Raw genomic sequence first — 12928 nt, 5'->3', positions numbered from 1 at the left:
AATGATTCATTTAATTAAAATAACTCATATTATGTACATATATTGTTATATTAAATATTATATTAATTATAAACACTATATATTTTGATCCAAAATACTTCTGAATATAGAAACTTTCTAAAGGAGAATTAAGCTGTTTAAGTTTTTAATCTCATTTTTATGAATCAAAGTTTATTATTTCTGAATATTTCTGTTGTAAATAGTTGTATTATTATTATTATTATTATGATTGTTAATATTATTAATAATATGTGAATTTGTTCAGATGGAGACGAACCCGGTCTTGAAGAACATCACAGACTTCCTGATCGAGGAGGTGAGCGCCGAGGAGGAGGAGCTGGTCGGCGCCGCGGGGGGAACCGGGGACGACGTCGCCGACGCCAAAGACCCCGCCTCCTCCTCTGAGGTTACCATGGAGACGGACGACAAGCTAGTGAAGGTAAACACTTTCATAGTCATGTGTTAATTTCTTGATCTGCTTTTTCTTCAATTTGTAAGTTTGAAAAGTTTTGATTCTTTCATACATGTTTTTATTTATTTTAAATTAGTCTATTCATATAAAAATATATATCTATTAATTTCATATGAAGTTGTAAAGAGATCAAAAGTTAAAAGAAATGTATAAAGAAAATAGAGAAATATGTAGAGAAAAATGAATAAATAGGAAAATATTTACAAACAAAAATTAAAAATTAATTAATTAAAATTAGTAATAAACAAAACAAAAAATAATTAAATGTACCAAAAATGAACTTTATGCATTTATAATGATGATAATAATTATATTTCTTAAAATATTTTTTAGACAAACACAATTAAAAAAAAAAGGTTAAAAAAAAATATATTTTTCCATTTATTTACTGAAATATATTTATTCATACATTTATTTTTATAATTAAAAAAATATCTTTTTTAAAGGATACAAGATAAATACATTAAAATAAAGTAAATAAGGAAAGGGAAAAAGGACATTAATGAATTATAAGGTAAATAAATAACATAAATAATAATTTGTCACTTCATATATAAATAATAATTCCTACATTTATTGTTCATATTAATTTCAAGTCTTTTTTTATGTTTTATATTTTATATTTTTTCATTTATTTTCTTTGTTCATGAATTTATTCTGTTTTTTATTTTTAGTGAATGCAAGGTAAAAAAAAATATGAAAGTGGATAAATAGGTGAGTTAATAATAAAAAAAGTCTTAATATTTATTTACGTCACTTCCTATCAAAAAATATTACATTTTTAGAAATTATAAAAATTTGATTTTTAATTTATTTTTATACATTTGTTAATTTTAAAAATATTTTTTTTTAGGTTTTAAAGAAATGATTAAAATTAAATAATAGAGGCATACGTTTGAGAGAATAAATTTAATATTAACAAATAAACTAATTAATTAATTTCTAACTTCTAAATGTGTGTGTGTGTGTGTGTGTCACTGTCTCTCTGTCCATGTGTCTCTCTGTCTGTCTCTGTCCCTGCAGGTGTTGGACCGTCTCCTCCTCTACCTGCGTCTCGTCCACTCTGTAGATTATTATAACTTCTGTGAATATCCTGCGGAGGATGAGATGCCTCATCGCTGCGGTCTACTGCACGTCAGAGGACCGGTTCCCACAGCCAGGATCACTGCTGCAGAGGGTACACGCACAGTAACACACACACACACACACACACACACACACACACACACACAAACATAAATATAAATAGAAGTATATAAAGATGTGTGATGTTACAAAGGAAAATAAAACCCAGAATGTGAGCTGGTGATGATGTCATTGAGTGTCTGGTCTCTGATTGGACAGTGAGTGAACACCAGAGGATGTGTGAAGAGCGTCTCTCTCCTCTGCTGTCGTCCTCCGAGACGCTGAGCGACGAGGACGCTGCGAGGCTTGGGAAGAAAGAGCCAGAACAAGAGGTGAGACGTCTGTCTGTCTGTCTGTGTTTACCTGTCTGTCTGTCTGTTTACCTGTCTGTCTGTCTGTCTGTCTGTTAACCTGTCTCTCTCTCTCTCTCTGAGCAGGTGGAGAAGTTTCTGTCCTCTAACACTCAGGAGCTCAGTAAAGACAAGTGGCTGTGTCCTCTGAGCGGGAAGAAGTTCAAGGTGAGTCCTCTCCTCTCTGCTCTGTGTAAACAGCCTCTCCTGTCCTCTCCTCTCTGTTCTGTGTAAACAGCCTCTCCTGTCCTCTGCTCTCCGCTCTGTGTAAACAGATTCGTCACGTCACTTCTTCACAGAAGAAGAAAAATGACTTAACGCACCAATAATATTAATGTTAATACTAGGGATGCACCGATTGTGAAATTTTTGAACGATGCCAATACTGATGTTTTTTTGTTGTTTTTCTTAATTTGGGTTTGTTATTTATTCCCCTTTTTGTGCCAGGAAAACAACTAAATCTTTGAATGAGCACAAATGCATTCTATCATGCAAATTTATGAACAACCTTTAATAAAACATACTTTCACGTGACAAATATTTGTTAACAGAACTGTTACAAAAGCCTCTTTAGCCTGGTATACAATTATCTATTCAATATTAACAATTAGAAGTACTTGCAGTACTAAGTTACATAGCCCAACAAAAATGTATTTTGGGTGAAACATAAATTAAAAATAGCCTAAATGTAAAGGTTATTAGAAAAGCAATACAATATAACATATAACAATAAATTATGAATAGTTTACAAACATAAATAGGGCTTTCTTTAACCTCTTACATTTTTCATTCAGTTTTTTATTTCAGTTTTCATTATGCACAAATGTACAGTAGGCTGGAACATGGCTGAATGTGGGTTCCTTCACAAAACAAATAGATAGCTAAAATAATAAAATAATAAAAGATAAATAGTCTAACAAATAGACCTTCTTAGGAAAAAAGGCTAATTATGCACAGCGTCTCCACTGATCATAAACATAGTGATCATGAATGAACCGGCATGGCTAGCTGTGCTCAGAGTGTCCGGTGCTTGTTGTAATTAAACAGAGATCGCTAAGTTGGTGTTGTTTGTTTGATGCTTGTTCTGTTTGTTGTTGGGTTTTTTAATAAGACAAAGCACTATCCCATTGTTTTTTAATCCTGGGGCTGTTTGATGTATTTCTATTTTCTTATATATAAAAGGTTTACTTGAAATAATAAGGAAAATAGGAACATGTAATGAAAAGTTATGTAGATGCTTGATTATTTTAGAGAGTAAAGACAAGCTATTGAAAAAAAATTGAAAAGAAAAAAAATGCAATAGATGCAATAGAACAGCGGCTTAAAATCCTCCTGTAATAGAGTATTGGTTGAGCATTTGAATTAGGGTTGTCACGATACTAAAATTTTCAACTCGATACCGATACTCAGGAAAATATTCAATACTCGATACAATTTTCGATACCACAAGGATAAAAACAAAGACCCTAAAATTTAACAGAAATATTTTTATTAATAAGAAAAATGCAACATGTAAAAATTAACAGAACCACAGGTTAAATATTTATAATAAAAAAACAGTTGTGCAAAAAGAAACTGCAACTATGATAACAAGCTTCAGGTCTGAGGTAGTGCAAAAATAATTAAATACAATAAACAATAAGGCATCATATTTTCGTTGTTGGTCGAACACAGACGGTAGAGTCGTCCGTGTGTGTTGCTGTTTGGTTGCAGGTCGACTTTTCTCTGCTTCATTCTGGGACTTCAAGAGAGAAAATAACACTTTTCAGTCACCAACATTTATGTAAACGTATTAACTCTATGCTTATGTATACTGACTCTGTGTCAATTAATATAATATGGGCATACTACGTGCCTGATTTATTTATTTACGTTTATAATCATTAACGTGACATCAGCCTTTAATTGCTAGCTGCGGCTAATGGCTAATACGATACTTTTGAAAATGAGTATTGTATCCAGATACGTTTTAGTATCGATACTTTTTTGAGTATCGATACTTTTGACAACCCTAATTTAAATGCGATGGCTGCATTTGGTGCTGAATTCTTACGCATTAGTATTTCTTAAGCAAGTGTCAAGTAACTTAACCTGGAACATGTTTCACATGCTGCACGTGACTTGGCTGTAACATTTCAGTCAGAAGATTTTTTTTTATTTTAATCCATGCATCCTCGTCAAAGTATCTGTCCTTATATCTGGGATCGAGTGAAGTTGCCATGCAGAATATGGGATCTGACTCAATTTGATCGAATCGTTTCTTTATCGTGATTCCCATACTTTAATACTAATAACGAAGGCGATGGTGTTGTTGTTGTTGTTGTTTAGGCTCCAGAGTTTGTGCGTAAACACATCCTGAACAAACACGGAGACAAAGTCGCCACCGTTAGACAGGAAGTGGAGTTCTTCAACAACTACCTGCTGGACGCCAAGAGGCCTGCCCTGCCGGAGAACAAGCCCCTCCCCCCGCCAGCACAAGGTACACACACACACACACACACACACACACACACACACACACACACACACACACACACACACACACACACACACACACACAGAGGCAGTGTCTGAGTCTGACATCATCTCTCTTGTAGCCACGCCCCCTGGTATGCCCGGGTTCCCTGGTCAGTCGCCGCAGCAGCAAAGCCTTCTGGGATATCCTCCTGGAGTCAGGCCGCCCATGCCCGGTTTCCCTGGTAACACACACACACACACACAAACACAAAAAGTAGTAATTAATTTTATATTCATTTATTTTTCTATTTATTTACTGAAATATATTTATACATTTTAATTTTTTTAAAATCTTCTTTTATATGACGCAAGATAAATACATTGTAAATAAAGTAAAGAAATTAATAAAAAGGGGAATTAATAAATTAAAATGTAAAGAAAGAAAGAACATGAATAATAATTTGTCACTTCCTATATATATATAAATTAAGTCTTACATTTATTATAGTATTATTTGTTTTCCATTTATTTTCTTTTTTCCATTTTCAATTTTTTTTATTTGTGAATTAATTCAATTAATTTTTAATGAATGCAAAGTAAGAAAAAAAAATATGAATGTGGATAAATAGGGGAATTAATAATAAAAGTCTAATTAATATTTATTTATTTATTTTCACTTCCTATAATAAAAAATGTAATTAAGTCTTTTTCTTATTTTGGCAGCTTTGGTCCTCCGTACATCCCACATAGAGTTCTAATAATGAATAATAATGATAATAATGAACAATAATAATAATAATAATAATGAATGATAATAATAATTAATAATAATGAATGATAATAATAATTAATAATAATGAATGATAATAATGTTTATAATAATATTAATCAATGATAATAATAATAATAAAAATAATAAAGTGTGTGTTGCAGGCGGCGGCCCCCCCTACCCCCCCAACCAGTTTGGGGCAGGGCGCGGTAACTATGACAACTTCCGAGGTCATTTAGGAGGAGGAGGGGGAGGAGGGTTTCCAGGAAAACAACGAAACAACAGGTGAGGAAACCCACCGGCGATGATGTCACTGATCACGATTATTGATCCATGGTATTGATTGCCCAATGTCGCAGCCTTAAGAGCTGCATATTACGAATGCTGGGTCTTGTTGGTTTTCTGAGAATCTACTGCACCCCTGTTACCTTGTTTGCCATGTAGCAATAAAAAATATACTAAAAACCTGGATTAATCTGGTTAGTCACATTGGACTGCTATTATTTTGAACACTACTGTAACTTGTAACTCTCTCTCTCTCTCTCTCTCTCTCTCTCTCTCTCTCTCTCTCTCTCTCTCTCTCTCTCTCTCTCTCTCTCTCTCTCTGCATGTTCAGGGGTGTTCGCGGTGACCCGCGCTCCATCATCGAGTACCGTGACCTCGACGCCCCCGACGACCTCGACTTCTTCTGAACACTCCCACCTTTTTTTTTATCCAACCTTTTTTATTCTTTTCATCGTCCTGCACCTCCTTTTTTTTTCTTTTTTTTTTAGCTCTGTGTGTGTGGGTGTGTGTGTGTGTGTGTGTGTGTGTGTGTGTGAGAGTCGTTAGTGAAAATGATCATTCGACTTTCCAATAAAGCTTCAGGACACTGATGACATCACACTGTGTGTTTCAGCTTATTTTCAACCAACCGTAAGACTCAATGAGGACAGAAACTTCTCTTCTCTTTTTGAAATTGTTTCTACATTAAAAGAAAAAGTGTGTATGCATGTTTTTTTTTTGTTAATCCAAATTGGATTTTTGTTTTAAACTTGTTTTTTTTGTGTTTTTAATTTAAAGGATTTTTTTTCTTTTTTAAAATTCTTTCACAAATCCCAACGTTTTTATTTTGAAAATCCAAAGCTTTTATTTTCCAACCCAAAATTTAAATGGCACATAGAAGAGCTGCAGGACTGAAATATTAAGTAAATATTTATTATATTGCAGATAAAAACAAGGTGAGAAAAATATTTTAGTTTTGTTCATTACATTTAATGGGAAAAACATTTATATAACAAATCTGTTTTCCATTTCTTTTCCATTTTTCCATTTATTTTCTTTATTCACAAATGTATTTAATTTTAAGTGAATATTAGGTTAAAAAAATATGAAAGTTGATAAAAAGGCGAATTAATAAAAAGTTTTTATTTGTCACTTAATATCAAAAATATTTTTAAATATTTTTAGATATTAAAATGGGATATTAATTTATTTTTCTTATTTTGGCAGCTTTGGTCCTCCGTACATACATAGTTTTATAATTTAGAAATCAAAGTTCAGCGGGTACAACAATAAATGTCAAGGACAAAATAAAATTATATTAAAAATATGAAAATAGAAAAGTGGGAAAATACATTTTACACATTTTAATGGTTTTTTTTATTTATTTACTTTTTATTTTTATTTTCGTAGCTTCTCTCCCCCGTTCGGTGAGCGCCCGATCTTCGTTATTTAAAATTAAAAAACAGAAACAATCTCTTGTGTTCAAGTCATGGCCACGACACAAACATCCACAGCGAGGAGAAACAATTGGCTCCGCCCAATTGTTCAGGAGACTCCGCCCCTCTGAGCGACAGGTGAAAGTTCACACTTCGTCTCCGTGCAGGAGACGAAATGAGAAATAAGTAAATAGATAAATGTTAAATGTCTCATAAATAAAATAAACATTTCCTAAAATACTAACATCAGTAGTTTTTACTATCATATTTTCATTTAGCTTTTTTGTGCATTCAGACATGAGAAAAGTTACTGTGCAGATTATTGATACAAAGTATGTAATTTATAATAACAGATGATTTATGATTAGAGATTAAACTCCCAACAGATTAACATGATTCAGCAGCTGCAACATTAAACTGAAACACATTAATGCAGCAATAATCCAAATATAATAATTAGGTTATATGTATATATATATATACACACATATATATGTATGATCTATGCACTTACAGGTAACTCCAGACTGTCTTTGATCATCTGGAGCTGATCATTGGCTGAGCCTTTGCCATTCTGCTTATTCTTCCATCCATTTTGATGGTTGTCTTCCGTTTTCTGCCACGTGTCTCTGGTTTTGCTCTCCATTTTAAAGCATTGGAGATCATTTTAGCTGAACAGCCTATAATTGTTTGCACCTCTTTATAAGTTTTCCCCTCTCCAATCAACTTTTTTTTTTTTTTAAGATTATTTTTTTGGGCATTTTTGGTTTATTGAAAATGACAGATAGAAAGGGGGAGACAGGGGAGGACTTGCAGCAAAGGGACCTCAGGCCGGATTCGAACCCGGGTCCGCCGCGGAAGGAATCAGCCTTAATGGTACCTACTGGTACCTTGTTTGTCATGTAGCAATAAAAAATATACTAAAAACCTGGATTAATCTGGTTAGTCATATTGGACTGCTATTATATTGAACACTAGTGTGTGTGTGTATATATATATATATATATATATGATAATCCTGTATTCCTGTGTGTGTGTCAAGGTCAAAGGTCGAGGTGTCTCTACTGTGACTGAAGCTGCAGTGAGTCAATTTATTATTTTGATATTTTTTATATTCATTCTAATATATAAAAAAATAAAATAAAATCATATAAAACAAAATTATATATATATATATATATATATATATATATATATACACACAGTTGAAACCAGAAGTTTACATACACTATATAAAAAGACACTTTTGCTTTTTTTCTCACTGTCTGACATGAAATCAGACAATCACTTTTCCTGTTTTAGGTCCGTTAGGATTACCAAAATTATTTCTATTTGCCAAATGCCAGAATAATGAGAGAAGGATTTTTTTTGACAATTTTTTATTACTTTCTTCAAAGTCAGAAGTTTACATACACTAACATTATTATGCCTTGAAACAATTTGGGAAAGCCCAGATGATGCTGTCATGTCTTTGGAAGCTTCTGATAGGTTTATTGACAACATTAGAGTTAATTCGAGACACACCTGTGGATGTGTTTTAAGGCACACCTAAAATACACTGCTTTTTTGTGTAACCTTATTGGAAAATTCCAAAGAAACCCAAAAAAATATCAGGGAGATAATTGTGGACTTGCACAAGTCTGGTTCATCCTTGGGTGCAATTTCCAGATGCCTGAAGGTACCACATTCATCTGTTCAAATAATTATACCCAAGTATAAACACCATGGGAATGTCCAGCCATCATAGCGCTCAGGAAGGAGACAGACTCTGTGTCCCAGAGATGAACGTGCTTTGGTCCAAAATGTGCATATCAACCCAAGAACAAAAGCAAAAGACCTTGTGAAGATGCTGGCTGAAGCTGGTAAGAGTGTGTCATTATCCAGAGTGAAACGAGTACTGTACCGACATGGGCTGAATGGCCACTCTGCCAGGAAGAATCCATTACTCCAAAAGAAACATAAACAGTTTTGTCAGACCACAGGACATGTCTCCAAAAATTAAGGTCTTTGTCCCTGTGTGCATTTGCAAACTGTAATCAGGCTTTTTTGTTTCTTTTGGAGTAATGGCTTCTTCCTGGCAGAGTGGCCTTTCAACCCATGTTGGTACAGTACTCGTTTCACTGTGGATAATGACACACTCCTACCAGCTTCAGCCAGCATCTTCACAAGGTCTTTTGCTTTTGTTCTTGGGTTGATATGCACATTTTGGACCAAAGCACGTTCATCTCTGGGACACAGAGCCGTCTCCTTCCTGAGCAGTATGATGGCTGGACATTCCCATGGTGTTTATACTTGGCTATAATTATTTGAATAGATGAATGTGGAACCTTCAGACATCTGGAAATTGCACCCAAGGATGAACCAGACTTGTGCAAGTCCACAATTCTCTTCCTGACATCTTGGTTGATTTCTTTTGACTTTCCCACGACTTGACACAAAGAAGCAGTGTGTTTCAGGTGTGCCTTAAAACACATCCACAGGTGTGTCTCTCATTAACTCTAATGTTGTCAATGAACCTATCAGAAGCTTCCAAAGACATGACAGCATCATCTGGGCTTTCCCAAATTGTTTCAAGGCACAATAATGTTAGTGTATGTAAACTTCTGACTTTGAAGAAAGTAATAAAAAATTGTCTAAAAAAATCCTTCTCTTATTATTCTGGCATTTAGCAAATAGAATTAATTTTGGTAATCCTAACGGACCTAAAACAGGAAAAGTGATTGTCTGATTTCATGTCAGACAGTGAGAAAAAAAGCATATATGTGTCTTTTTATATAGTGTATGTAAACTTCTGGTTTCAACTGTATATATACATATATATATATATATATATATATATATATATATATATATACTACAATCTACAAGTCATTTATCAGAAACTTTTCCAAACCGACGTACAGATAAGAGTTAATACAACACAAGAATAAACCAGAAAAAGTGTTGTGGACTACGTTGAGTCTGTTAGGACGATAAGTGTTTTTTATGTTTTTGAAGTGCTTTTCAGTCTTGAGTGCAGATTTAATTTATTGTTTTTGTTCAGTGTGTTGATTATGTGTGTAGGTGTTCAGTAAAGAGCTGGATCTCAGCCTCTTTGTGAAAATTGAGAGAGATTTTTGTTTTAAACTTATTTTTGTTCATTTTTTTCTTAAATTAATTTAATTCTTTTATAAATCACAAAGTTTTTATTTTGCTCTGTGGAGGCAGCAGGACGTTGAAGAGAACCTGCTGAAGCAGAATGTGTTTAACCCTTTACCCTCCAGCAGTTTTGTCCATTTTTCTCTTCTTTTCATCTGTTGATCATTTTGGCTGTGTTACAGATTGAGGCATGAAATTCTGCAGGACCTTTTCTTTTTAGCGAAATTTAGTTGTTTTTTAGTTTTTTAACCCTCTGGAGTTCACAAAAGCATTGGAGCACGACTTCTTCATGACATCACGACGTAGAAACTTCAGCAGCATGGAGCCCTGCTGGCAGCTTTTCTCTAAAGTTTTGGCTTTTCCACAAGTTTCCATGTCCAATTTAATGCATTGACCCTTTTTCAGCAAAGGTAAAAAAAAACACCTTGACCAAGTGTAGTAACATGATTTTACTTTTTCTGCAGAGATTTTTCTAATTTTGCTGTGTTCATTCAGCATTTTTAATGCAGTCTTTTTTTGTGTGTTTGTGAATTTCTTTGTTTTATCTGTATTCTGTAATTTCTTTGTGTGTTTATGTGTGTTTTTCGTAATTTTTGTGTTTTCTGTAATTTTTTTGTCTGTCTTTGTTTTTGTAATTTTTTGTGTTTTTTGTGTGTTTTATGCGTTCAAAATGTTGATCTACTAATTGAAAATGAAAACAATAATAATCAGGTCATATGGGTGAGGTTGTGCTGAAAACAATGATACCAACATGTCATGGTAAAGATTTTTAAGTGGTTTATACAGACAGAATGAAAAGGAGTCAAAAAACGACAAAATAGCCCCAAAGGGTTAACAGTCCCTTTCATAGAGCTGTCCCACAAATGTCTTGTTTTAGGCAGCCTGTTTTAATTTTAGTCTTATTCTAGTCTTTGTGTCAGGCTGTCATTTTAGTTTTTATTAGTTTTAGTTTATACTCTATTTAGTCTAGTCAAGTTTCAGTCGACTAAAAGTCTGAGCGTCTAGTTTTAGTCAATGAAAACTGTATTTTAGTCTCTTTTTAGTAATGCAATTCTATTTAACCCAGTCAATATAGTATGAGTACCGAGTAGTATAGATGAAACCAAAATCTTCTTTTAGCCGAACCCATTTCACAATTCAAACAAGGCTGTCTTATTATTATATTATTATTGTTTCCTGTGATTTTCTCCCCATCTTTTTCCACAACACATTCCATTTTCTGTTCCACTTCTATGTAATGAAAGTGTGTCCAAATGTTGTTTCTTCTTTTTCTCCCAATGATGAACCCCGGCTGGCCATCGGTCCCTTTCTCTGTCAGTTGTGGTTAACTCTATGGAGTCTTGGGCTATTTTGTCCATTTTTGAAACCTTTTCATGTTCATGTCTTTTTTGTCTTTTTTTGGTCATTTTGTGCCTGTTGTGTCTTTTTTAGTTATTTTGTGTCTTCTCAAAAAACCATCACTGGACCCGACAAGTGAGTACCTACAGACCTGTCTCACTCCTACCATTCCTTTCAAAAATTCTGAAGTCTTGAACCAAGTCTCCGGATTCCTTTCTGAGAACAACCTGTACGATCCAAATCAGTCTGGCTTCAAACAGGGTCACTCTACTGAGACTGCACTCCTGTCTGTAACAGAATCACTGCGTCTGGTTCCAGCAGCTGGCCAATCATCAGCTCTATTGTCCTCCTCTCTACACTCACAGAACTTAGTATCTCAGGTTCTGCCTTCCGATGGTTCGAGTCCTACCTAGCAGGGAGATCTTTTAGATTATCTTGGAAGGGAGAAGTGTCCAAACTAAAAAACCTTTCCACTGGGGTTCCTCAAGGATCAGTACTAGGACCCTTTCTTTTCTCAATTTACACCAGCTCACTTGGCACTATCATCCGCAATCATGGGTACGAGATTACCATTGTTATGCCGATGATATCCAGCTGTTCTTTTCCTTCCCACCAAACGACCCCACAGTCTCGGCCCGCATCTTCGCTTGCCTTGTGGACATCTCCACATGACAGAACACCACCTTCAGCTTAACCTCTCAAAGACGGAGGTCCTTGTCATCCCACCCCGTCCCACCTTATATCAGCCTATCAATCTTCGGATTGGATCCACGCAACTTGTACCCACAAGCTCTGCACTGAACTTGGGTGTCATGATTGATGACCAACTGACCTTCACTACACTCCTCGAGTGAAAGACGTCTGGCTCCTCCACCGCTGAAGGGCTCTGCTGCTCAAACCAGACTCTTCTCCTCTGTAGTGCCCCGGTGGTGGAACCAACTTCCAAACTCCATCCGTTCTCTTGAGTCCTTCTCAATCTTTAAGCAGAGACTGAAGACTCTACTCTTTACTGAACACCTTCACTCTTGATCTACACTGATGACTACGACAAGTATCACACTCACCACTCAGCCACCTAAAAGCACTTGCGTCCTAATAGACTCAAACTGAACCCACGCCACTTACTCTGCTATGTTTCTTGACTTTGGGCTTTGGTAGCTAAGCGGCCAGGTGGAGTCAACCAATCAGAGCAGAGCAATCAACTGAAATTAACTGAAGGTGGAGACAGTTCTGCCACACTGAGCAGCCAGAGGTCGACAAACTGAAAATTCTGGCCTCGAACAGAAAGCATTTTTGGCATAACCATAATACCTATCATTGATCCGACTTCACTTTGAGCGTCCTGAGTTCTTCCTCAACGTCTACATATTTTTTTTTTAAAGAAAAATGAAAAAAATAGCTTTGCTAGAGCAATCTAAAAAAACTGTTACATGTCCCTTCTTCAGAAATCTTCCTGCGTTTTTAATATGGGAGCCAATGAGGCAGTTGGTGCGTGTTGGTGGCGCATCTGTGCGTCCTACGCCCAAACTATAACTCTGACAGCTTTACCAGAGGATTGTGAGTGAGAGGACAAATTTTC

The 12928-nt window shown here is 35.1% G+C and overlaps 1 protein-coding gene across 1 annotated transcript in view; it reads left to right on the top strand.

Annotated features, from left to right (window-relative positions):
* The window catches only part of LOC131989730 (serrate RNA effector molecule homolog), a 27158-nt gene extending 21102 nt beyond the window's left edge, over positions 1–6056 (top strand). The window contains exons 14-21 of the mRNA XM_059355037.1: positions 266–439; positions 1496–1649; positions 1817–1929; positions 2035–2115; positions 4276–4426; positions 4545–4646; positions 5338–5458; positions 5790–6056. Of these exons, the coding sequence (XP_059211020.1) occupies positions 266–439; positions 1496–1649; positions 1817–1929; positions 2035–2115; positions 4276–4426; positions 4545–4646; positions 5338–5458; positions 5790–5865 (972 nt within the window). The 3' untranslated portion in view covers positions 5866–6056. The remainder of the gene's footprint in view (positions 1–265; positions 440–1495; positions 1650–1816; positions 1930–2034; positions 2116–4275; positions 4427–4544; positions 4647–5337; positions 5459–5789) is intronic.
* Positions 6057–12928: the final 6872 nt, after the last annotated feature.

The sequence above is a fragment of the Centropristis striata genome, chromosome 17 (assembly GCF_030273125.1).
Source record: "Centropristis striata isolate RG_2023a ecotype Rhode Island chromosome 17, C.striata_1.0, whole genome shotgun sequence".
Lineage (NCBI taxonomy): Eukaryota > Metazoa > Chordata > Actinopteri > Perciformes > Serranidae > Centropristis > Centropristis striata.
This window is presented reverse-complemented; position numbering and strand designations above follow the sequence as displayed.